Genomic DNA, 25,640 nt, shown 5'->3' on the forward strand with positions numbered 1-25,640 from the left:
GTACCTCTTTTTGCCCTCTTTATGGATTAGGAAACTGAGCCCAGAGGGCTTAAGCAGCCCAAAGTCCTACAGTTAAAAAGAAGTGGGAAGAGGATTTGTTTGTTTATTTAATTTATTTTATTATTATTATTATTTTAATTTAAAAATAATAATAATATGAAAGTTCCCGGGCCAGGAATTGAATCCAAGCTGCAGCTGCGACCTACGCTGCAGCTGTGGCAGCGCTGGATCCTTCAACCCACTGCACTGGGCCCGAGAATGAACCCACACCTCTGCAGTGACCCAGGCTGCTCCAGTTGGATTCTTAACCCACTACGCCACAGTGGGAACTCCTGGAAAGAGGATTCGAACCCTGCAGTCGGCATACTTTTCTAGTCTTCCCTTTGCTTTTCCGCATGTTTACTTGTATCTTTTTTTAGGTGCCGCATAGAAGTGACACATGGTATCTGTCTTTCTCTGTCTCACTGACTTCACCAAGTGTAATCATCTCTCGGCCCATCCGTGTGGCTGCAAATGGCGTTACTTCACGCTGTGGCAGCTGAGCGGTTTTCCGTGGTGCATCCACGTGCCGCGTCGTCTTCATCCATTCATCTGGCAGCGATGGACATTTAGGTCACATACACGATGTTTATTTTACTGTCCTCCGAATCCGAAGGTTGAGGGAAGGGAGCCAGGTGGCTGATGCGATGGGTCCCAGGACATCTGGACGTCCCGGGTCTCCGTCACCCTGTCTCCAGAGCAGCACAGAGTCAAGTGGCTCTGCTCAGAACTGGGCCTGGTCCCCGTGTGTCCCCAGGGGTCTGTGTGTGGCCTGGGGTGGGTCTCAGCACAGCACCCATGGGAGGGAAGACCCCGAACCGTCTTCAGAAGGCGCTGCTGTGAGCCAGGCCGTCTCAGCCTGCAGCGAGACGGGGAAGAAATAGCTGGCTTGTCATAGGAGCATCTGGTGCCCGTGAAACCTGGCACCTCTCCTGACCTCGGGCTAACAGGAGGCCCGGCAGGGAGCTGCGGGACTAGTGAAGTTTTCTTCTCCAGGCCGCAATTGGGGGTTAATCGTTAGCAGTTAGGGGTCTGCCACCTGCTCCGTGGACCGGCCGTCCTTTCCCAGAACACAGGTCACTGTGTTTCTCTGCGTTAGCAGCTGGATCCAGCTGCCCCTGGGTCCCCCATTAATCACTGTGGCGGGGTCCCCATGGGGCTGGCAGCAGGGGGCCGTTCTGACCAGAGCTGCCGGGCCACCATCTCTCCCACCCGGCGTGGTGGCCACTGCTGGCCCCGGCACGCTGACCTCCCTCGGTCGCTCTCAGTGTGGTTTCTGGACCGACCTCACCTGTGACTCAGCTCTGCTGGGCTGGCAGAACCAGGACAGGGCAGTTCCCGTGGCGCCTCCCAGGCCCTGGCCTCAGCTCACCTTGTCCCCTTCTGCTCTCTTCTAGACGCTATTACAAGGAGACCTCTGGCCTGATGCTGGACGTCGGCCCCTACATGAAGGCCCTGGAGGTACATGCCTGGGTCTGTCCCAGCTCTTTGCAGATCTCAGGGCTGCCCGAAGAAGGGGGTGTTTTCAGAGTAGGCCCCCCTATTTGAGGCTTCGGGCCAGTGCTCCCTCTCCTCCGGAGCGGGGCGCCCTGGCCATGGCTCTGCTCCCCAGGCGCTCCCCCCAGCACCCCCCACCCTCATTGCTGACCCTGCTGGCCCTCCCAGGCGCTCTCTGCCGCCCCCTCTCGGATTCTGGGTGTCTGGATCCCTGCGACCCACCAGCCTCCTTGCTCTGCATCACCTCAAGCTCAGTGTGTCCTAACTGGACTCCCTCCCCACTCCCTCCTCCAGTTGCCAAAGCTCGGCTCAGGTGGGGCTCCCGCTCTGACCCACGCCCTGCCAGCTGCCCCCGGCCGGGCTCCTGGCCCAGGTCAGCTCCTCTCACCTCCCGTCTCACTGCTACATGGGCTCCTGCCCACCTGTGCTCAGGTGGGAGGGGTGGACGGACTGGCGGGCGAGGCCCTGGACCTTCCCCCGGGAGGTCCTGTGGCAGAGCTGGGGGCCTGGGGGGCGAAGGGAAGGGAGGAGAAGGAGGAGCAGATGAGGGCACATGGGGCTGGCCCACTGGGGACCGCCTCCTACTGAGGCCGGGACCTTGGGCAGGTGGCGGGGTGCCTGGCAGTGGGTGCCCTGCACGTCCTGGGCACCCTGACATGGAGCTCAGTTGCCCTTGCCTAGGCACACATTGGGGGCAGACTGTCTTTGATTCCCCAGAGGGAGGATGCCCCTGCGGGTCGGTATCACCTGTCCCCGGGTCCCAGGCCCATGCCTTGTCCTTCTCTTTTCCCAGTACGCCTGTGGTATCGAAGCCGAGGTGGTGGGGAAGCCTTCTCCGGAGTTTTTCAAGTCTGCCCTGCGAGAGATGGGGGTGGATGCCTCCCAGGTAGGCCGGCTCCTCCTGAAACGCGTGCGCCGAGGCAGCTGTTGGGGGAGACCCAGGGTTCCCCGGGTTGGCCTTGGTCCCAGGGATGGGTGTGGGGGCTCAAGCAGGCTGGGGGGTTGTGGCAGCTCCCCTCCTGCACCTCCACGGAGAGCTGACTTGACCGGAAAGGGGGAGAAAGATGGCAGAAGAGGCACACTGACTGTTTTCAACCCGTCATATTAGTTTAGTTTCAGTGTGAGAGTGAGAAACAGAAATGCCTGTGGCTCCTTTTTTTTTTTCTTTTGAGGGCTGCACCCAAGGCGTATGGAAGTTCCCGGGCTAGGGGTCTAATTGGAGCTGTAGCCTTCGGCCTATGCCACAGCCACGGCAACGCCAGATCTTCAACCTACACCACAGCTCATGGCAACACCGGATCCTTAACCCACTGAGGGAGGCCAGGGATTGAACCCGCAACCCCATGGTCCCTAGTCGGATTCATTTCTACTGCGCCACGAAGGGAACTCCCATTCCCTTTCTTATATTATTTTCCATCGTGGTCTATCCCAAGACCTGTGGCTTTTTTTCAGCAGCTTTTGCTTCTTCTTTGGAAGGATCGGAATTGACAAGTCCTCTCAGTACATCAGAAGTATTTCATTGGAGAAGTTCCCTGGTGGTTCAGTGCATTAGGGATCCAGCATTGTCACTGCTGTGGCTCAGGTTCCATTGCCCTCCCGGGAACTTCTGCATGCCACAGGTGCGGCCAAAATAAATAAATAAATAAATAAATAACTTTCGAAAAAGTATTTCTTTGGAAGGACAGCATACAGCAAGACTAAAAGTATATGTAAGAATAAAATCACACAATTTGTCACTTTTCAGTATAACTGTTTTTGAGACAGGTTGCCTTCCAAACATACATCTTAGAACGGAAAAACAAAGCAACTAGGGAGTTCCTGTTGTGGCGCAGTGGTTAACGAATCCGACTAGGAACCATGAGGTTACAGGTTTGATCCCTGGCCTTGCTCAGTGGGTGAAGGATCTTGGGTTGCCGACGCAGATGCAGACGCAGCTCGGATCCTACATTGCTGTGGCTCTGGCGTAGGCTGGTGGCTATGGCTCTGGTTCGACCCCTAGCCTGGGAACCTCCATATGCCACAGGAGCAGCCCTAGAAAAGGCAAAAAAAAAAAAAAAACCAAAACACGAAGCAGCTAGGATTTCAGTGCCCACCCCCACCCCCCTTCCCAGGTGATGCAAACTCGTCCCCTGCAGCCAGTGGCTTCCTGAAGGAACAGTGGGCCCGTGTTTGCAGGCTGGGGCTGCCCTGCTGTCTGATTTGGACACGGCCCCAGGGGACAGTGTCAGCATCCTGTGGCGAGGCTGGTGCCCAAGGAGCCCTGTGATGCTCCCTTGTCTTGGGAGCCGAATTTCTTGTATGTTCTGGTCTTTCACGATGCTGAGAGGAAGATGGCCCGCAGCCACGAAGCCTAACACCTCTGTGCCCGCACATCCCCTGGGATTCACAGGCGTCAGAAAACACAGGTCTCAAGGGTCCCCAGGAAATTCCAGGCAATGCCTTATGAGGCTTATAGACAAGGAGAGGCTGGTGTTTTGAATGCGTAAAGACTGCAGGAATAAATCACTGGTTTTCATGACTTCATTTCATAGTTACAAACTTAAACTTTGTTTTATTTGTGCCAAGTTTCAAACATACACAAAAGCAGCAAGGATTCATCACCCATAGACCCTTCATCCAGATTCAATAATTAAAAGATTTTGTCACATTCCCTTCTTCTATCCTTTTTCTTTCTTCTCAAAAATTGACCTTTTTTTTTCCTTTGGTTATTTTATTTTAGGCCATATCCATGGCATGCAGAAGTTCCCAGGCCAGGATCAAACCCAAGCCACAGCAGTGACCTGAGCCATAGCAGTGACAACACTGGATCCTTAGCCCACTGAGTCATCAGGGAACTCCTTTTCTGATATATTTTATTTTATTTTTTATTTTTTATTTTTTTGAATTTTCTAGGGCCTCTCCCACGGCATATGGAGATTCCCAGGCTAGGGGGTCTAATTGGAGCCGTAGCCACCAGCCTATGCCAGAGCCACCGCAACGCAGGATCCGAGCCACGTCTTCGACCTACACCAAAGCTCACGGCAAAGCCGGATCCTTGACCCACTGAGCAAGGCCAGGGATCGAACCCTCAACCTCATGGTTTCTAGTCGGATTTGTTAACCACTGCGCCACAACAGGAACTCCATCTGGTGTATTTTAAAGCAAACCCCATACTTAATGTTTTTCTATCCTTTCACATTATAGTATACTTTTCAAAAGAAGATGGGTGTTCTAATTACAGTGCATTAAGAAACCTAACAGTGGCCAAAAAACACACAAAAATATGTTCAGCATCATTAGTCATCAGGGAAATGCTAATCAAAGCCACAATGAGATCCCACTTCACACCCACTCAGATGGCCATAAAAATTTTTAAAAATTTATTTAGTTATTATTATTATCTTTGCTTTTTAGGGCCGCATCTGCAGCATATGGAGGTTCTCAGGCTAGGGGGCAAGTCAGAGCTGCAGCTGCCAACCTGCACCATAGCCTCAGCAATGCTGGATCCTTAACCCCCTAAGTGAGGCCAGGGCTTGAACCCGAATCCTCATGGATACTGGTCACATTTGTATCTGCTGAGCCATGACAGGAACTCTAGTTGTTTGTATGTTTTAGAGATTAAGTCCTTGTCAGTTGCATCATTGGAAACTATTTTTTTCTTTTTAACATTTTATCATAAAACATTTCAAATATCTATGCAAGTTGAGAAAGCAGTAACATGAACACCCAGGTACTCATGATAGAGCTTCGATAGTTATCAACTAATAAGCACTTTTAAAAATTGTTTTTAACTGTTCCTTCTGAAGCAATGTCCCTCATACAGCGAGGCTGCAAAAAAAGTACAGAGAATGCCCGAGTACCTTTACACCTGCTACCCCAAATGCTGACATCTTAGTAACCATCAGAGAACGGGTATAAATGCAGGAAACCAACCTTGATGCAGACGGTGACTAACCCAGGGAGCCTCCGGCTTCGGACACGTTGTCTCTGGCGTCATGTCTCCTCGTGCCCTTGACTCTGAGCAGTTCCTCAGTCTGTCTTCGTTTCCCAGGACTGGGGCGGTATTGAAGAGCTAGGGTTAGGGTTAGGGTTAGGGTATCCTGAGGTCGCTGAGGTATCCTCATGCTTCAGCTGTAGGTTAGGCATTCCCCGCGTGTTTAATTGTGGCTATGCGTGTCACAGACCCAGGGCTCTGCCCTGCCGCAGTGGTGTCAGCCCGTTACTGGTGACGGTCATTTGAATGCCCATCCGAGGTGCTGGGTTCTCTGTTACAAAGCTCTTGTCGTCCCTTTGTGACTACAAGTGTCTTGTGACAGGCGTTCCCATTCGTGGCTCAGTGGAAACGAGTCTGAGTAGTGTCTATGTGGGTTCGATCCCTGGCCTCGCTCAGTGGCGTTGCCGTGAGCTGTGGTGTAGGTTGCAGACGTGGCTCAGATCTGGCGTTGCTGTGGCTGCGGTGTATGCTAGCAGCTGTATCTCCAATTCAGCCCCTACCCTGGGAACCTCCATATGCCCCAGGTGCGGACCTAAAAAGCAAAAAAAAAAAAAAAAATAATAATAATAATAAATAAAAATTTAAAAAAGTGGCTTGTGGGGCAGTACTGTGACACCATGGGACTATCCCCTTCCTGTCATTCTTTTCTCCTCCTAATTTTAGCATCCGTTGACACTCTGCAGCAGTTGCTAACATGGCGTTTGCCAAATAGTGATTTTCTAATTCCATCGTTCCTTCTACATTAATTGATTAGAATTTACTGTAAGGAAGAGCTTTCCTTTTTCTCCCATTTACTGTTTTATTTATTCCAATAGGGACCCAGGGACACCTGCTTTATTCCATGAGTTGCAATCTAACACGATTGCCATTTTTTGTTGCTCAAATTGCTCAAATCACAGTAAGAATGATTACATGTACTTTTTAAGATTCTTTCTTTTTTGTTTTTGACTGCTTCTTCAGCATGTGGAAATTCCCAGGCCAGGGATTGAACCCATACCACAGCAGCATCCCGAGCCCCTGTAGTGACAATGCTAGACCACCAGAAAACTCCAAGATTTCTTTTCTTGACAGTTGTTTCTTTTTTCTTTTTCTTTTTTTTTTTTTTTTTTTTTTTTTTTTTTGCCTAGAGCAAATCCCTCTAGAGATTGACAGCCAAAACACTGTTTTTTAAAGCTACCATCATTCCTCTAGGAATAGTTCCCCTTAGGGTGGTTTGTTACCAACGAGACTTTCCTTGAATTCACCTTACTTCTAATTTTTACGGAATTGGTTTTGCAGCATTTAAATTTATTTTATAGTTAGGTAAACATTCGTGTGGTTCTGAAATCAAACCCACAAAACAAGAGACGTTCCAGGAAATCTAGCTTCTGTCCTTTTCCTTCTGTTGTCTTCCTGCCCGTCTCTCATTGTAGCCATTTTTAGAAATAATATGGCTTATCTTTTTATTTCTTAAATATAAACCACTGTGTATTCATAGAATGAATGTAAGAGAGTAAATTCTTAACATAATTTGTTATAGAGTGGGAGAAAGGTTACTGTTATAATGTGAATTAAAAAAACTGAGTTCCCGTTGTGGCTCAGTAGTTTAAGAACCTGACATAGTGTCCACAGAGGACACAAGTTCGATCCCTGGCCTCACTCAGAAGGTCAGGGATCCAGTGTTGCTGCAAGTTGCAGCATTGGTTGCAGATGCAGCTCAAATCTGGCTTGGCTGTGGCTGTGTCCTAGGCCAGCAGCTGCAGGTCCGATTCAACCCCTAGCCTGGGAACTTCCACATGCTGCACGTGTGGCCCTAAAAAGAAAAAGCAAGAGCAAAAACAAAATCTAGAAAATAAGACCAGAGCACCTGAATATTAAGATGTTTTCTTTGGGAGTTCCTGTCGTGGCACAGTGGTTAACAAATCCGACTAGGAACCATGAGGTTGCGGGTTTGATCCCTGGCCTCGCTCAGTGGGTGAAGGATCTGGCGTTGCCGTGAGCTGTGGTGTAGGTCGCCGACGCGGCTCGGCTAGGATCTGGTGTTGCTGTGGCTCTGGTGTAGGCTGGTGGCTACAGCTCCGATTAGACCCCTAGCCTGGGAACCTCCATATGCCGTGGGGGCAGCCCTAGAAAAGACAAAAAAAAAAAAAAAGATGTTATCTTTGGTTATCTTTGCATAGTTGACCTTAGCTAACTCCCTCCCCCGGCCACCCTGTGTTTGTTTGGCATTTTTCAGGCATCGTTTACATTCTAAACAAGAAACTGCTTTCCTCACCCTCTAAAGCAGAGCCAAGGCTCGTTTGGGGATCAGGGTGACCGGGCTTCTCATTTGGCAGATGTGGGGCTGTGGGGGCTGGTGGGGAGGGTTGGGATTTGGAGCCCCTCGCAGGGTGTGGTGTCTGCTGAGCTTGGGGTCACTGTGCTGTCCAGGCGTCGCCAGCGTCTGTGGCCCTGGATAGCCAGGGACTCCGGTGGCTCTGAGCACATGTGGCACAGCTGAATCTTATTCACCTCCCGCGTTATCATTCTCACTTCTGCCTTCAGATGTCAGGTCTGTCCCCCCCCCTTGACAGACAGTGGAGTGGCAGTGCCGTGTTCTTAACCCGTCCCCCCGACCCCACGCTTTTCCTAAGCTGTTTATTAATGTTGATTGAGCCTCAGGAGGTAGAGACATTTTAAAGCTGCCTTTTTGAATGAGCCGGGTCATATTCACCAGGCAAGAATTCTCCGTTCCTGCTTCTCTATTTTTAATGAAAAATGCCTGTGAGGAGCTATCTTGCGCTGAAGTGCCAGGCTGCGGCAAATCTTACATTTTTTCAGGCCGCCGTAATCAATAAAGTTATCACCAGTCATGTCCCTTGCTAACTGCTTCTTCCCAGACCCACACTTGGTGGTTGCTGCTGAGGAGTTTTCCGCCTGCACCCAGAATGGCTGTAACTCCCCCAATCCAATTTTCATTTTAACCTTTCCTCAGTAGCCCAGGTATAACAGATTGCTGGTGTTACTCTAACAGATTGGAGATGCAGACCTCTTAGAGGGGACCAGAACCTTTCTAGGATTCAATAATATGGCAAAGAATAACATATGGTAAAGAGTACTTCTAGGAATACCTGATTCTCGTGGTTTAAGGCTTCTGAATTAATGCGTGGTCTTATACCTTCCTGCTAAAACCCTCATGATGCAAAGATTTTGGCCGTTTTCCAGCATTGTAAGATGTTCCATCAGTTGCAAATTGTGCCGCTTTAATGGAAATGGGGCCTCTTGAGACCAGAGCGTTCGGTCAGCACCAGAAGCCAGTGTGGGGTGGCCTGGAAGCCGGGGGCGCCCATTTCACAGATGAGGACCCGAGGCTTGGAGAGGAAGGGCCTTGAATGCTTTGAGCAACCTGTGTGCTCCCTCCACCCACCCCCCCGGAACTGCCCGCACGCCTTTCCTTCACGAAGCCCCTCCTCCAGCCCCCTGCGTAGGCACACAGGCTGAAGGTTAAGGCAGGATCTCTCAGTTTTGGCACCGTTGACATTTTGGGGCCAAGTCAAATAGTGGGGGGGGTATCCCCTCTTCCCCGAGTTGTGAAATCACAGATGTCACCAGATGCTGCCAAATGTCCCAGGGGAGTGGAAAGATGGCCCCCAGTTGAGGACCAGGACCCTGGGGAACAGTCACTGGAAAGTCTGGGAGCGAAGCTGGTGGGGAGAGAGGCGGGGACCCAGCCCCCTCCAGCCCTTGCTGTACCCCAGTTCTCAAGGAGGGTCCAGCGACATACCAGAATGCTTAGGTTTGAAAAGGCCTATTTAGTAGCACAATGTCATTTTCTGTTTTGGAAAATATTAAAATATATCTTGTTGGCAGAATACAGAAAATACAGTGAGGCAAGGTCCTGGGTGGTGCGAGTGAGTCCTCTAGAACAGTGTGTTGACAGGCCCAGTGGGTTAAGAATCCAATTGCAGCGGCTCGGGTCACTGCAGCGGTTCCGGTTCAATCCCCGTCTGGGCGCAGTGGGTTTAAGAATCTGGCGTTGCTGCAGTGGCAGCTAGTCCTTGGCCTGTGAACTTCCATATGCCTTGGGGCCGGCCATAAAATTAAAAAAATAAAAATAAAAAATAACGGGGGTGAGGTTTGGAGGTTTGTCCACAGGCAGCTGGGTATAAATGTGGACGTTGCCCCATCATTATCCTCCCTGGCTCTCAGGGTTTTTTTTTTTTTTTCTTTCTTTTTGGGGGACCATACCCACGGCATATGGAGGTTCCCAGGCTAGGGGTTGAATTGGACCTGCAACTGCTGGCCTACACCACAGCCACAGCAACGCAGTATCCAAGTCATATCTGAGAACTACACTGCAGCTTACGGCAATGCCGGATCCTTAACCCACTGAGCGAGGCCAGGGATGGAACCCTCATCCTTATGGATACTGGTCAGATTTGTTTGCCACACCACGATGGGAACCCCCTACCCTCTCGGAGGGAGAAGCGCTTCTCCTGGCAGAGCTGGAGGATGGCTAGACACCTTGTGCAGCGTGGGCTTTCTTGGGAAAACTCTTTGGCCTTGGAAGTTTGTGTTCTGGACATCGCCACTTGCTAGAATGAGCTTTTCCCCCAGGCGCCGAGGATGGAGAAGCGGAGATCACGGCCAGTGGACCAGTATTTAAGAAGAGTGGATGAGTCTGGTTTTTGAACCCAAACCAGAAAACCTGCCGAACGGGCTCTGGGGCCGCCTCTGGCCCTCAGGTCTCTGTTCCGTGGCCTCTTGCACTGTGACTCTGTCTTCCCATAAGCGAATCGCCGTCAGAAAGGCAGTGCAACCCAGGCCTGACAGGTGGGGTTTTTTATTTCCCCCGACAGCGCACCTCTCGACCTCTATCTTCTTGCCAATGATTTTTTAAATCCTAAATGATTTGGCAATAATTGCTCCTCCTTGCGTGATTATTGCCCTTCACCGATAGTAAATCCGTGAAGTCCCCAGGGGCCGAGCGCGTTTTGGTATGCGGAGCCCACAAGCTGGCCCAGACAGGCATCGCTGCGCAGGGCGGCTGCACACCCACGGCGTCCCTGAACCCTCCCCTCTGTCTCACGGCCCTGGGCTCTGCCTGGGCTTGGCTGTCGGTTTATCATGCAGAACCACAGCTGCTGCTCCACCGTGTTCTTCCTCCAAGGGCCCAGATTTCTCTGGTTCCTGCTCCACGGGCCCTATCGACAAATGTCCTTGCCCAGGAAGACTGGGGAGTCCCTGTTCTGAGTGGGGATGAGCTTCTACTACCTTGGGGAGACTTGCGGCTGGCAGTCGTCTGCATGCACAGAATCTTCTTTTCTCCAGAGCCTGGACGATGCCAGGCATGACATTTAATAATCGGAAGACCCAGTTCATGTCCAAGGAACCTTCTGGAAGGATGGCCCCCAGAGCCTCTGACAGCCGTGGACGGGGTCCTAAGCTGGAATGCTGTGGATGCTCAGAGGCTGACCTAACAGTGCTACGAGAATTTGAGAAAAACTAGCATCTCATGTTGGGGCTTGTGGCCAGCCCGGTCGCCTAAGCAGGTGCCCGCCTGCCCCAGCCCTGTCCTCCCCGATGAGCTGTGTGGTTGCCCAGGTGACCCTGGCTCGCGCAGGTACCCTTAGGCTCACGTGTGCATGCAGCGGTCTCTGTGGCTGGTCCCAGCGCAGGGAACGTATGTTGCCACTGGCTGTTTCTTCTTTGGGTGATGGGTGATTTCCACACAGCTGCGTGGGAGCTTGTAGACACAAAATTAAATCCATTTGGATTTGGCTGTGTTTTCTCCAGCATTACTCATTCTAGAAAAAGAAATATTTCAATTTTACCATATCTGGATACTAGCCGCTGGTGCTATTGTTACTTAATGTTTCTTTAAATTGACCCATTTTATCAACTTAAATGTATTTTAAAAGGAACTTTTGATCACGACCATAAATGGAAAATCAGAATCACTCACCATAAGTAGATCACTCTGAAAATAGGATTACATTAAAATGTATGTCTTTGTTATACTGAACATCAAATAATATGTCACCAGCATGCGTGACACACTTTGGGGAACATGGGTTTAAGTGGAGGAAAGATCAGAGAAAATGAGTGACAAGTATGCAGTTTAGAATATTCACTGGGAAGAAACGCAGTTTATTTCAGGTACCTCGTGTTTCTGTGGGCGGGCAGGTGGTGAGGCGACTACCAATTGGCAGAATTCTCGGCCATCGGCCCGGCCCCCGAAGCTTTCCCAGTGTCTAGGATGGAGGCCCCTCTGGCCTCAACTAGAATGTGATGACACAGCAGGGGCCTGGTCCCTCTTTTTTTTTTTTTTTGTCATCTTTTGTCTTTTGTCTTTTCAGCGCTGCATCCACAGCATATGTAAGTTCCCAGGCTAGGGGTCAAATCGGAGCCACGGCTGCCGGCTTACACCACAGCCACAGCCACGCAGGATCCTTAACCCACTGAGCAAGGCCATGGATCAAACTTGCATCCTCATGGATCCTAGTCGGGTTCCTTAACCCCTGAGCCATGACGGGAACTCCCAGGGGCCTGGTTCCTCTGAGGGAGCCCCATGCTGGTGGTTAGAAAAGCCCTGTGTTTACCTGAAACTACCTTCCCAGCGTCTGGGGTGTGCCAGCTCAGTTTTTGTCCTTGTCCATAAGCTCCTCCTGATTCCTCCTCATTTGATGAGGAATGAAGGCCTGTTCAGGAGCTGTTTCCAAGAACACTTGCTGCAGGCTAATTGGCCTGTGCTTCTGGGAATTCGACGCGTGGCCTCCCCAGCTGAGTGCTGGCGATGGTAGTTGGCACATAGGTGGTGGCTTCTCCTGGGAAGTCTCTCACTCCTTCTCCTAACCCCCCTTACCTCTCTTTCCCTTCAGGACCAAGCTCATAGCCACACCTCCTCTAGGAAGCCCTCCCTGGCCACCACCAACCCCATGAGATCAGGCCTCAGCCTCCAGCACTTTTCCTCCCTGTGCTTTATCACAGGCCCTGGCCGTGTTTGTGAAATTATCTGTCTTCCGCCTTCACTGGGAGCTTCACGGGGGTGGGGACTGTGTTTCTGACTCACTGTGTCCTCACTGCCCGGCCTGATGCAGAGGCACTGGGGCACCGGAGCGCCGGGTGTAAAGGCCGTGGACGGTCTCCAGCAGAGTTAGGTTAGGAGTTTCCTCAACAAAACATTTTGTAATATTTTTTTCCCTTTGTTAAAAATTTTATTTTATTTTTTGTCTTTTTAGGGTGCACCAACAGCATACAGAGGTTCCCAGGCTAGGGGTCAAATCAGAGCTACAGCTGCCAACCTACACCATAGCCACAGAAACACCGGATCTGAGCCATGTCTGCAGCCTACACCACAGCTCATGGCAATACAGTATCCTTAACCCATTGAGCAAGGCCTAGGATCGAACGTGCGTCCTCATGGATACTAGTGAGATTCGTTTCTGCTGAGCCATGACAGGAACTCCTGTTTTTTTCCTTTTAAACATGTATAGATAGGGAGTTCCTGTTGTGGCTCAGTGAGTTAAGAACCTGACTAGTATCCATGAGGATGCAGGTTTGACCCCTGGCCTCGCTCAGTGGGTTAAGGATCCAGTGTTACTGTGAGCTGTGGTGGAGGATGTGGCTCGGATCCCGCATTGCTCTGGCTGTGGTGCGGGTCAAGCAGCTGTAGCTTCAATTTGACCCCTAGCCTGGAAAGTTCCATATGCTGTGGGCACGGCTCTAAAAACAACAACAACAGCAAAAAGGTGTAGATAACATTATATACAGACACTGTCCTTGTTGCTTAACTTACATGATTTCATTTCAGCATCACGCCAGTTATACCAATTTTGCGGATTGGAATGGATTGGATCACAGAGCTAGCGAATAGCAGAGCTGGGATTCGGGCCTAGTTGCTCTGGCCCCATCTGAGGCCTGAGCTCAATCTGTCCATTCTGCTGGCCACACAGGACCAGCCTCTATTTTCACTGCCCGCTCCCCCCCCTCGCCCCGGCCAGGATGGAAGCAGATTTCATCTGGACGCCTGTCCTCAGACAGAGTCCAGATTGAAGGGGAAGAGTGCCCTGGTTGGTGACTGCTTCATGGTCATCATTTTGGGTTTTCTTGGTTTTGGTTTCTGTATGTGTCCATTGGTTGGTCCTGCCCAGCATCTGAATGCCAGAGCAAACCTGTGGAGTAACTGTCAGTTTCAGAGTTTCTCTTCCCATCAACATGGGGACACTCACCCGCCATGGGACCCCGTCTCCAAGGCCTGTCCGACCTCTGACCCTGGGCATTTCTAGCTGGACTCAGGAGTGTGTCTGGAATGCGTTGGCATCTGAGGGGTCACACTTTCCCCCCAGTATCAGAATCATTTCCTGAAAAGATTTTGAAGCTTTTAATCAGTGTGGTAGTTGAGTGAGGGAGGCTGCTCTTTTTTTCTTTGAAAATACGTTTATTTATGGAAAGAATACGAGTCAGTGTAAACAGTGACATGAATAATAGATGTTGAGATGTCACAAGGACATCCACTGATGATTAGTTTCAACAGCATGAGTGTCGCCTGTGCCACCCACCCCCACTCTTCGTTGGTAACCCTTGCGGGGTTCTCTTGGCTGGGCCTCCTAAGTGTTTCTAGACGTAGACAGCCATGGCTGATTTCAGACCCTGACTCATGAGCAGACGTGTATGGATCAGCAGCGAGCCCCAGGATCAGGGTGAGCCTGCCCTCAAAGGGCCCACACGTTTCTGGAGGCGTGCGATAAGTGAAGTGACTGTTGCGGTGCGGGGGCATGTGCCATGCAAGGGGTACTCACAGAGCGCCCCAGAACCCAGCGGGGGGTTGAAAGGTGGTGGTCCCCTGAGCTGAGTCCCGAAAGACTGTTTGGAGTTGGCCAGCCGGAGAAGGGAGGAGGTGAGTGGGCAGAGAGGTCACCATGTGCCCGTGGACACCCTTTGTGTCCTTGCTAGATCCATATTGCTAGTTGCTACCATTTTCCTTCTGCCTCAAGGACTTTCTTTTACATTTCCTGTGTGTGGCTCTGTAGGTGATGAAGTCTTTTAGCTTCGGATATCTGGAAATGTCTTTATTTCACCTTTGCTTTTGAAAGAGAATTTTGCTGTGTATAAAATTCTAGGTAAACAATCACCCCTTTTTAGTACTTTAGACGGCCCTCTGCAAGGATGGTGTTCCACTGTTTTCTCATAAGCATTGTTTTCAACAAGAAATCTTAAGTCTTATCTTTGTTTCTCTGTACATGCCTTTTTTTTTTTTTTCTTCTAGCTGTTTTTAAGATTTTCTCCTGGTCACTGGCTTTGAGCAATTTGATTGTGTTGTGCTTTGATGTGGTTTTTTTCATATTTCTTGTGCTTGATGTTGATTGGGATCTTGGAGCCATGGATTTATCGTTTTTGTTGAGTTTGGAAGATTTTCAGCCATTATTTCCTCAAATATTGTTCCTGTCGACTCCTCTCTTATCTTGCATTCAGGATTCCACTTATAATACTAGGCCCTTTGAAGTTTTGTTTCTCTGTTCATTTTTTAAAAAATTTTATTCTCCTTGTGTTTCATCTTGGATAGTTTCTATTGCTATGTCTTCAAGTTCATTAATCTTTTCTTTTGCATTGTCTAATCTGGCTTTAATCTCATCCAATGGTGTGTGTGTGTGTGTGTGTGTGTGTGTGTGTGTGTGTGTGTGTGTGTGTTTCACTCCAGTCATTATAGTTTTCATCTCTAGAAGCTTGATTTGGACCTTTTCTTTTATCTTCCCTGTCTCTGCTTAACTTTGGGAAGATGTAGAACTGTTACAATAATTGGTTTAATGCCCTTGTCTGCTCATTCTCACATCGGTGTCAGTTGCAGGTCAGTTTGATTGATTTTTCTCATCATTGCATGTGGTATTTGTCATCTTTGCTTGCCTGATCTTTTTTTTTTTTTTGCCATTTCTTGGGCTGCTCCCACAGCATATGGAGGTTCCCAGGCTAGGGGTCTAATCGGAGCTGTAGCTTCCAGCCTACACCAGAGCCACAGCAACGTGGGATCCGAGCCACGTCTGCAACCTACACCACGGCTCACGGCAACGCCGGATCGTTAACCCACTGAGCAAGGGCAGGGACCGAACCCGCAACCTCATGGTTCCTGGTTGGATTCATTAACCACTGCACCACGATGGGAATTCCTGATCTTTTTTTTTTTTAATTGGATGCTAGATGTTGTGCTTTTTGCCATTGTGAGTGCTGGATATATATATATTATATATATATATATATATATATATAATATATATATATATTTTGTGTGTGTGTGTCTTTTTGTCTTTTTAGGGCCGCACCCGCAGCATATCGAGGTTCCCAGGCTAGGGGTCTAATCTGAGCTGTAGCTGCCAGCCTATGCCACAGCCACAGCAATGCCAGATCCAAGCCACGTCTGCGACCTACAGCACAGCTCAGGGCAATGCCAGATCCTTAACCCACTGAAGAGCAAGGCCAGGGATCAAACCCGCAACCTCATGGTTCCCAGTTGGATTCGTTTCCACTGTGCTGCGACAGGAACTCCAGTGCTGGATGTTTTTATATGCCCATAAATATTTTTGTGCTTTGTTCTGGGATGCAGTTAAATTGCTTGGAAACAGTTAGATCCTTCCAGATCTTGCTTTTAAGATGTGGGAGGCAGCACTGGAGCAGAGTTCAGGCTAAGGCTAATTATTCCTCACTGCTGAGATAAGATGCTTCTGAGAATGCCACCCAGTGTCCTGTGAATGATGAGATTTTCCCAGTCTGGCTGGCACTGTTCCCAATGCCAGCGTGAGGTCCCGGCACTGTTTTAATTTTTTGATGTGAGTCGTGCCTTTGCCTTAGGTGGTTTCCTCACTCACCTGTGCTCATCAGCAGGCTAGCCAGCACCGACCGCATCCTTTGGGGGGCCCTCTGTGGATCTCCTCTGTTCTCCAGGTAGCCCTCTTCTCAGCTACGCCATCTTGGTCTCCCTGCCCTTAGCTCCATCCCCTCAATTCAGGGAGTCTGCTGGGCTCCTCCTGGCTTCCCCCAACCTGTGCTCACGTCCTGGAAACTCTGCAGGCACTTAGCTGGGAACGTTGGCAGGACCCAGGTGGTTGGTTTCCTGTGTCTCAGGAATCATCCTTTATTCCTTGGTGTTCAGTATCTTGACAACTGATACTCCATTTGGTTTGTCTGGTTTTCTATTGTTTTGTGTTGGGGAGGTTGCTTTTTTTTTTTTTTTCCCTGTCTTTTCCTGGGCTGCACCTGCAGCATATAGACATTCCCAGGCTAGGGGTCGAATTGGAGCTATAGCTGCTGGCCTATGCCACGGTCATAGCAACGTCAGATCCGAGTCACATTTGTGACCTACACCACAGCTCACGGCAACACCGGATCCTTAATGCACTGAGTGGAGCCAGGGATTGAACCCGCATCCTCGTGGATACTAGTTCGTTACCACTAAGCCATAAGAGAAACTCTGGGGAGGCTGCTTTTTGAAATGATACCCAGGCTGTGAGCATTTAGTGTGTGTGTGTGTGTATGTGATGTCTTTTTGTTTGCATGTTATTTTGCTTTTTATAGGTAGTATCTTTACTATTGAAGGCAAAACCTCCTCAACTGGGCTGCAGAGATTTGCCAGAAATTTACTTTGTTTTCACAGAGCCTATAGTCAGCAAAATAATGCGGTGGCAGGGTATCTAGCTGAGGGCGAGAGCCAGCGTGTGTTTGGGTAGAGGTGAGACGGCAGCAGTCTCCCAGTGTGTCCTTTGGCCCCTGTCACTTTCATACCTGCCGAGTGATTTTAAACTGTCCGATTATGCACCGTGCAGAGCTGCGGCCCATGGCGGGCAGTGGGAGATATGTTATTCGAGGTGGGCTGACTTTTAATCAATACGATAACAGTGTTACCTTGTTTCATTTGTATGACTGGTGCTTGTAAACATCAAATCGAGAGGTTTATTATGTCAAAAAAAGATGAAGGCGCGCAGGACTAAAACTGCCCTGACACCACTTCTGAGTGCCTTTCGCTGCTCGACAGGCCGTCATGATCGGGGATGACATCGTGGGCGACGTTGGCGGTGCCCAGCGGTGTGGCATCAGAGCGCTGCAGGTGCGGACGGGGAAGTTCAGGTGAGTGCCCCCCGGGAGGCCGGCTCCATCTGCCCGCCCGCCTCCGGGGACTCCGGGGGTGACCAGGTTCTCGTTCGGTTTCCTTCTCCAGAGTAAAAGGGAAAGTGTGGGCATCTGATGATTTTTTGGTGACTCTCCTCTATGGACTGGCCTGGATGCTTTTGTAGCAGAGAGTGGCAGGTAGAGCAGCTTTCCACACGGGGTCTGAGTGTCAAAACGGATCGGAATAGGGCGTGGGCCGGAGACGAGTTGAAGGCTCTGGCTGGCGTGGAGCCCGCTGCCCACGGAGACCGCGCGCTTCTCCCGGCAATGCAGCGGATGCTTGGCTGTGCATGGAGGTTCCAGCTCCTGGGCGCTGGGCCCCTCTGGTCGCCTCCCCACTCCTTTTCCTCCCCTGCACGCGTCTCTCACCAGGAGTCGACAGGGCTGGACCTCCACCTCCGTGTGTTCAGCTTTGCTGGGTCTGAAGTCACCCTGGCCTCACCCAGGTCACTTGCGGCATATGGAGGTGCCCTGTGGGGTCAGGGTCTGGTTCACTCAGCCATTGAGAGCGTCTCAGACACCAGAGTGTTGTCTTGCCTTGTTCTTGATGGTTTTGATGGCAGCCATTCAGAGCGAGTAGGTTTGCGGATGCTGGAGAGACTTGGTTGAAACATGATTACCAGGGGTGTTTGCTCGTGGGGGCGGGTGGATTACACCAGGTCCGAGGGATCTGCTTTGAACGGGCTCCGAGGAACAGATTAGAGGGCCCGACCCTCATTCTGAGGCTCGTCTCCTCTGAGAGATCCAAGGGGCCTTTGGGTTTGGGGCAGTGCATGGACACAAGGTGAGCAGGGGGTCGGGGGCCAGGAAGTCCCCTCCATCACCTCCTGGACCTCCCAGGGAGCAGAGGCCCCCTTGCAGCCCCTGGCACACCTGAAGTACGGACTCCTTTCTTCCTCAGGTCCTCAAAGAGGGTTGCCTTGGCTTTGTCAGGCCTACGGGCGTGAGGGAGACCCCTCTTGAAACCCCGTAAACGTCCTTTCCCAGAGGCCAGCCTGGAGCCCCGAGGCCCCCAGTCCCACTTCCCTGGAAGTCGCTGAGCAGTGGTGTTGGTGCCCTGCGGTGGATGCTGTGTGGCATGTGCTGCCCGGCCCGGGGAGCGCCTTGGACCCATGAGCCCAGGTGTGGCTCAGAGGAGGGCAGAGCGAGAACCTTGAAGTGTTTTGCACTGGGCTTCTCCGGGTTTCTTAGGAAAAATAACGGGTCTGTCTTGATTAAATCCAGCCTCAGTCCCGTCTTTGAGCCTGGCTTAAGCCACACGCCTGTCAACTGAGGAGCTCCTAACCTTGCCCCGGGCCCCAAGTGTGCCCCCAGGTCGCTGGGTCACTGAAGAAGTCCGCACACACAGGAAGCCCACCAATGGGCAGGTGGGCGTGTGGGCGGCCGTGCCCCACCTCACACCACCAGGCCTGGTGCTTTGCCGAGCTCCCCATCGTCCCGTCTCCCTGAGAGAGAAACCCCATCGACATTTGGCCAAAACCTTCTAGACTGCCTTTTCTGTGTAGGTAGCAGATGGCTAATATTTTGGTTTCTTCCTTTTACAAAACCGAGGTTATGATATTTCACAACCTGCCGTTTTCCTGAACGATCATGTTTGGTGGCATCTCGCCATGACCGTTCTTCATTATTTTATTTTATTTTATTTTTTATTGTAGTTGATTCACAGTGTCCTGTCAAATTCTGGTGTACAGCAGAGTGACCCGGTTATACAGATATGTGCATGTGTGTGTGTGTGTGTATATACACACAGTTTTTTCTTATTATCTTCTATCACGTTCTATCCCAAGAGACTAGATAGAGTTCCCTGTGCTGCACAGGAGGATCTCATTGCTTATCCAGTCTGAATGTCATAGTTTGCATCTACTAACCCCACCTGTTCTTCATAACTATAAATTCCTAAGAAGATGCTGCAGGTAAGTGCTGTTGACTGCGTGGCGCCCAGTGAGCCCTCAGCAAAGGTGAGGTGATGCTGGTGCCATTGGCGACGTCACCTGGCTTCCAGGGGCAGCCACACCTGGCCCTGAGTGGCGAGGATGCCGTAAGATGTCTTTTCTTGGAGGTACTTAACATTTCAGACCTTCCGATTTGTTCCTTATGAGGATATAACTCTGCCCTTGTTGGCAGGTGGGGGGGGGGGAGGAGCCTCAGTGCAGGTGGGTGGCAATGGAGCCACCAGGTCCGGAGGCCACGAGGCGGGGCAGGAGGCCAGGCTCTGTGCGCATCAAGACAGGCAGATGCCCTCTCTGCCGTTGGCCACTCCCCAGAGCTGTGCCGTCTGCTGCGGTAGCCATGAGCTGCAGGTGGCAGGGGCACACTTGAAACACGGCTGGTCCAAGTCGAGATGGACTAAAAGGGCTCGTACATATCAGCATCCAAAGACTAAGTGGGAAACAACGTGAGACGCTCATCGGTGATGTTTTATACCAGTTAACATGTTGCCGTCCTGATGTCTTCTGTTAACTCCACCTGCTGCTTCTTCTTTTTGTTCATGTGACTCCTAGAAAGTTCTCACTTGCCTCTGCGCTGGCATCAGGGCTTAGGGCATTTCTGGTGGACAGACCGCGGGGCCCCTGCACCACCTCCTTCTCCCTGCAGATGGCACTCTCGGTACTTTGCACGGTGCTCTCTGCAGATGTCGCCGGGTTGGGGCCAGTGAACGGCCTTGGTACTTTGGCACCCGTGTGAGGAGGCCAGCGTCCTTGCCTCCAGCCCCCCGGGCAGCACCCAGCGCCTTTTTCTCGGGCTGCCCTGCCTGACCCTGGAGCTCTCCACCCCTCTGGCCCCTTCTGAGCCAGCGACCTTGGGTTTGAAGGTCGTCATGGCCCGTGTATCTGCACCGGACGCGAGCCGAGCAGGGGCAGGGTCTGTGGCCTCCCGCCTGCTGGGTCTCTCCTCCGAGTGGCTCCCAGTGGCCTCGCAGGAGCCGAGGGCCCCGGCTGGGTCAGCAGGGCACTGGAAGGCCCTGTGCACCCTGTCCTCTGTTGGTGGCCTTGGTCTCTCTACCCTTGACTGAGTTGGGGGAGCAAGGTGGGTGGAGGCTGGCCTTGTCACAGGGCACAGGTGGCAGCGAGCCGATCTGTGAGGGAGCTTGGCACTCCCATCTGGCCACGTGGCTTCTCCACTGGCTCGAGGCCAAGGGCGGGACGGGGAGGCCAAGCCAAGTGCCAGTCTCAACTTGGGAGCTGCCTGTCTCTGGCCCTGGAAAGAGCGGGAGGTGGGAGGGGACGATGTGGGCCCTCCCCCCCAACATTGCACGAGGCCCCTCAGGCCAGCACTTCCTAGCATACGCACACGCACGCGCGTATACACACACATGCGAGATTGTGTGTCTGAGGCCACAGCATGGCTGGGGTTGGGATTTGAACTTGCCCATGGCTGTGAGGCCCCCTGTGTCCTTCTGTGCCTCCATTCCCCTCACTTCCTCCTGCTTTTATTGCACAAGGGCCCACAGAGGAAAAGGTCAATTGTCATAGTAGGGAGAGGTCCCTGGGCGGGGGGCGGGGGCTGAGCTTGGGAAGGAGGGCTTCACAGGCCTGCCCGCCAGGACCACCAGGAAGGCTCAGGCCCCTCGCAGGAAGGGGCTGGATCCCTTCCAGCAACCCCGGCCTTTGGAGCCAGAGAGGCTCTCGGGCAGACACTTGCAGACACGGCCCGGCCCCGCAGGCCCGCTGTGGACAGAGCCACACAAAGCTTTCTTTTCATTCCTTGCTCTGCTTGGAAGTCCAGGCCAGCGGGTGTGGCTCTCACCTGGCTGGCAGGTGGAGGCCTTTGGGGCGTTCCTCCCACCTGCCCTTTCTGGCATGTGTGACGCACTGAGCCTGCTGGCAGGACCTTCCAGCCTGAAGCCAGGAGGCCACTGCTGCTCCAGACGCCTCGGAATCCCATCCCAACTCCACGGGAGCCCTGTGACCATTGATGGCCAGTCTTCCTGGTCCCAGTAAGTCCTGGAGACCTAGAGAGTGCTCGCTCCCCCCAGCCCCCACCCCCCATCCCCCGGACTAGAGGCCTTTCCAGTTGAGTCGGCTGGAGCCTTGCCTGGGGCCCCCTGGCGGGGTTTGCCAGAGGCTGGGCCGGAGCCTGGCTGCTCCTTCCCCAGCTGGATGCTTTTGCCACTGTCTCCTCCTGGGAACATCCAGCCCTTGTGGCCGGATTCTTAGGGGCAGGGGAGTTCCCGCCGTGGCACAGCGAAACAAACCCAACCAAGACCCATGAGGATGAGGGTTCCATCGCTGACCTTGCTCAGTGGGTTAAGGATCCGGCTTTGCCATGAGCTGTGGTGTAGGCTTGGATCTCGAGTTGCTGTGGCTGTGGTGGAGGCCAGCAGCTGCAGCTCTGATTCCACTCCTAGCCTGGGAAACTTCCTTAAGCTACAGGTGCAGCCCTAAAAAGAAAAAAAAAATTCTGAGAGGCCGTGGCAGTCTGGCTCCCAGCCTGGCTTCGGGGCATAGGCAGGGCTCCGTGGCTGAGTGCCAGGTGGGGGTATATGCTTCCCACCCCCAGGCACCGTAACCCCCCTTCTTCTCTCCATCTTCTGTGGGGGCTGAGGCCTGGCCCTGTGTACCCTTCTTCTGGCAAATTCAGGCAGGGGGCATTCTTCCCAGGAGCGGGAGGCCCTGTCTGTCCCCAGTGGAGGCGGCAGCTGTCAGCACACCTCCCTGGCCCTTCATACCTCCTTGTGTTCCCACCCCACCCCGCCTCCCGGAAGTGGAGCAAGGACACCCTGAACACTTTCCCCGTCACTCTGTTCCCCCTGCCACACTGCCCAGCACGGCTGGCACTTGGCTCTCAGGCACAGGGTCAGGGGTCACTCCTGAAAGGCCCACACCAGTCATGCTATGTAAATAAACCGGCCCCGCGAAGCCTGCTTTGGGTGTTCTCTTATTTGTTTTGTACTCATGGCTGGAAGATGTTTTATGAGCCCAGAACCTTCTTGACACAGTTTGCCCTTTTGGACTCCTGGGCCCGGATTCTGGATGTCCCTGGGCCGAGGTTGGGTCTCCACCTGCACCGAAGCTCGGCTGGGGCTGGGGTGCCCTTGGGCGCGTCCCTCCCAGCAGGGGGGTGGCCAGCAGATCTGAGGTCCCGGCCTCTTCACACAAGGCGGGAGGATGTGGGAGGCAGAGGACTTGAGGGTGGGGCCAGAGGCCAGAGTGGAACCTCCCAGAGCCCGACTCAGCTGCCCTCCCGAGACAGCGCTGCCAGAGTGCGCCCTTGACCATGTCTCCTGGGACGCTGCAGCCACTGGCTTCATTTCCCTTAAGAGGAGGCTCTGATTTTTCTCTTGGGAGCGAAACAGATTTTCCTTCTAGTGTTTGAGGTGATACCGGAGGGAAGAGGTTGAACTGGGCGTTCGTTTTTCAGCAGCTGCAGGTGTCACTGGATATTCTTGGAGTCCGGGGATGCGGGTGGTGGCCGGATGGGCAGACCCAAGAGTCAGGAGCCGTCCGTCCCCGTGACCCATCGTGGCGCATCGTCGTGTGTGCCCCATGAGCACCCCCTGCCCTCCCGGATGAACACTCCCCAAGCCTCGGGCCGGGGAGGAGGCTTCAGAAGCTTCAGGTGGGGCTGTAGGCCAAGCACAGAACCACCAGCTAGTGCCTGGCTGCGTTCAGCCCTGGCCGGCTGGGGGCACAGGTTGATGCTGGGTGGGGGCTCTCCCTTGGGTCCCTCAGCTCCAGTCCCGGCTACCAGAACAAACCTTCCGGGAAATGGCCCGTGGAACGTCAGTGAGCACCCCTGGGCTTTGAGAGGCCACTCGGCTCCTCTGGGGTCACACGGGGGGGAGGGGCACACCTGGGCTGGAGCCTGAAGGCTGCCTTTTGTGTTTTTAGTAATAACCACTTTATAGAGAAACCATTCCTGTGCCACACCGTGCCGAGTTTTTCAAATATTCACAGATTCGCACGGCCAGCGCGACCGTTCTGTACCTTCAGCCATCGTCCCAAACCCCTTCGTCCTTCCCGGCCCCGGGAGACCACTAACCTCCTTTCTGTCCATTTTATTACAAACATTTCCCCCCAAATCTTTATTGTGGTGAAATAGATAGAACATAAAATTTGCCATTTAAAAAAACTGGGAAGTGGAGTTCCCGTTGTGGCTCAGTGGTTAACGAATCCGACTAGGTACCATGAGGTTGCAGGTTCGATTCCTGGCCTCACTCAGGTGGTTAAGGATCCGGCCTTGCCATGAGCTGTGGTGTAGGTTGCAGACGCAGCTCGGATCCCATGTTGCTGTGGCTTTGGTGTAGCCTGGGAACCTCCATATGCCGCAGGTGTGGCCCTAAAAAAAAAAAAAAAGGTAAAAAAACTGTGACGTGACTAAAATGAGAGTATATGTTTTGTAGAATCGTGAAGCCAGCACCAGCTCTGGGACGTTGTCACCTCCCTAGGAGACCCTGTTCTTGCAGAAGGGAGCCAGGCCACCCTGGTCCCGGTCGCCTCTTGGTTTTCTTTGTGGTTCTCCCACGTGGGCCTGCTCCCTGGACAGCGGAGTCCGCTCTTCCTGTGCTGACCTTTAACTGGAGTCGCCGCATGTGTCGCCTACCTGTGGCTCCTTCGTCCTGGTGGCCGGGCGTCCTCCGTGCTCTGTGATGTGGACATACCTCTCCCTGCCCCTCCCGTGGAGGAGGCACTGGGCAGGGGTCCTGGCGTGGCCTTTCTCCACAGCACTGCCAGGGCCATGGCACACTTGGCACCAGGCGCGAGTCCCTCGGGGCGGGGGATCTGCTTGCAGGTGGAGTTGCTGGGTTGTGGGGGACACACAGGGTTGGCTTTCCCAGATAATGCCGGACGTTTCCAAATCGGCTGTGCCAATTTCTGCCCCATCATGGTGGGTGAGCCCCACTGGCTCCCGCCCTCGTCACCATGTGGCTGTTCTGGGAGGGAGGCCTGTGTTCCTCCCAGTTCCTAGTCCTAGGGGCTCGGGGGCACTGCCCGCACCCAGCACTTCAGTCTCCAAAGATCCCGGGCCCTGTGAGGACTAAGGAGGGACCCCAGGGGCCTTGGGTGGGAGGGTGCTGGAGAGGGAGGGGGCCTGTGTGGTGGGGTCAGTGGCGGGTCAGGGTGGCATCCCCACTCATCGGCTGCTTGGCTCCGGTCGAGTTCACTTCTCTGCACTCTGCTTCCCCTGCCCCCTGATTGGCTGGTCGTTGGGAGCAGAACTAGGAACAGCAGCGCCTTCTGGTACTTGACCTGTATGACCCTTCGTGGTCCCTGACCACAGCTGCTTCGTGCCCAGGGCAAAAGAAAAGGTTTTCAAGCTGCAGACAGTTCCGCTGGGCTCTGTGCCCGCCTCGGGGAAAGCAGCCCACTGAGAGCCAGGGCCTCCGGGCTGAGGATGGGGGTCCCGGGTGGAGGCGGCTGCAGAGAGAGGCCCCAAGGCCAGGGTCCCCAATTAAGGTCCCTGTTAGTGGCCTCCTGCCCCAAAGGGTTGGCCTCCTGGGAACCTGCAGGTAACCTGGTGGGGGAGGGTGTCCTCGAAAGCTCCGGGTAGTGGGTTGGGGTGGAGAAGGGCTTAGTAGGGCCTCCGTCCCATTGAGCCCAGCCCGACCATCTAGCAGTCCCTCAACAAACGTTGGAAGGTGTGTGCTCTGGGCCTGCCCCTCACATTGGCTCTTCTCACCTGTGTGACACCCGTGAAGGGGGCCAGGGTCACGGCGCCCTCTCTGCCAGGAGCTGGTGAGGTGGATGGAGGAACAGGGCGGGGCCTTCCAGGGGGCATCTCCCCACCAGAGCCGGTGCCAGTGCTCCCAGGCTGGTGCTCCCATTCATCTTACTTCAGCCCATCCGAACCTCAACTCCCTGGAGGCTGCCCCTCTCATCCCACCTTATAGATGTGGCAATGGAAGCTCAGAGAGGTAGATTCACCTGTGAAAGGCCACACAGCCCACCAGTGTGGGAGTCAGGATTTGAATCCAGCTCTGCCTGACTCCAAGGCCTATATCCTGAGCCCTCTCACAACCTGCTGCACCCCAGTTAGCCAAGCCCGCTGGAGCTCCGAGCTGGCGCTGGTCTCCCAA

General features: G+C 53.0%; 1 protein-coding gene across 2 annotated transcripts in view; it reads left to right on the plus strand.

Annotated features, from left to right (window-relative positions):
• The window catches only part of LHPP (phospholysine phosphohistidine inorganic pyrophosphate phosphatase), a 135,130-nt gene that overhangs the window by 34,458 nt on the left and 75,032 nt on the right, over positions 1-25,640 (plus strand). Inside the window, exons 4-6 of one of the 2 annotated variants that reach the window (NM_001243608.1) lie at positions 1,437-1,500; positions 2,330-2,422; positions 17,490-17,581. In NM_001243608.1, coding sequence (NP_001230537.1) covers positions 1,437-1,500; positions 2,330-2,422; positions 17,490-17,581 — 249 coding nt within the window. The remainder of the gene's footprint in view (positions 1-1,436; positions 1,501-2,329; positions 2,423-17,489; positions 17,582-25,640) is intronic. The other variant, XM_021071963.1, reaches the window with a different exon arrangement.

Source organism: Sus scrofa, chromosome 14 (assembly GCF_000003025.6).
Source record: "Sus scrofa isolate TJ Tabasco breed Duroc chromosome 14, Sscrofa11.1, whole genome shotgun sequence".
Classification (NCBI taxonomy): domain Eukaryota; kingdom Metazoa; phylum Chordata; class Mammalia; order Artiodactyla; family Suidae; genus Sus; species Sus scrofa.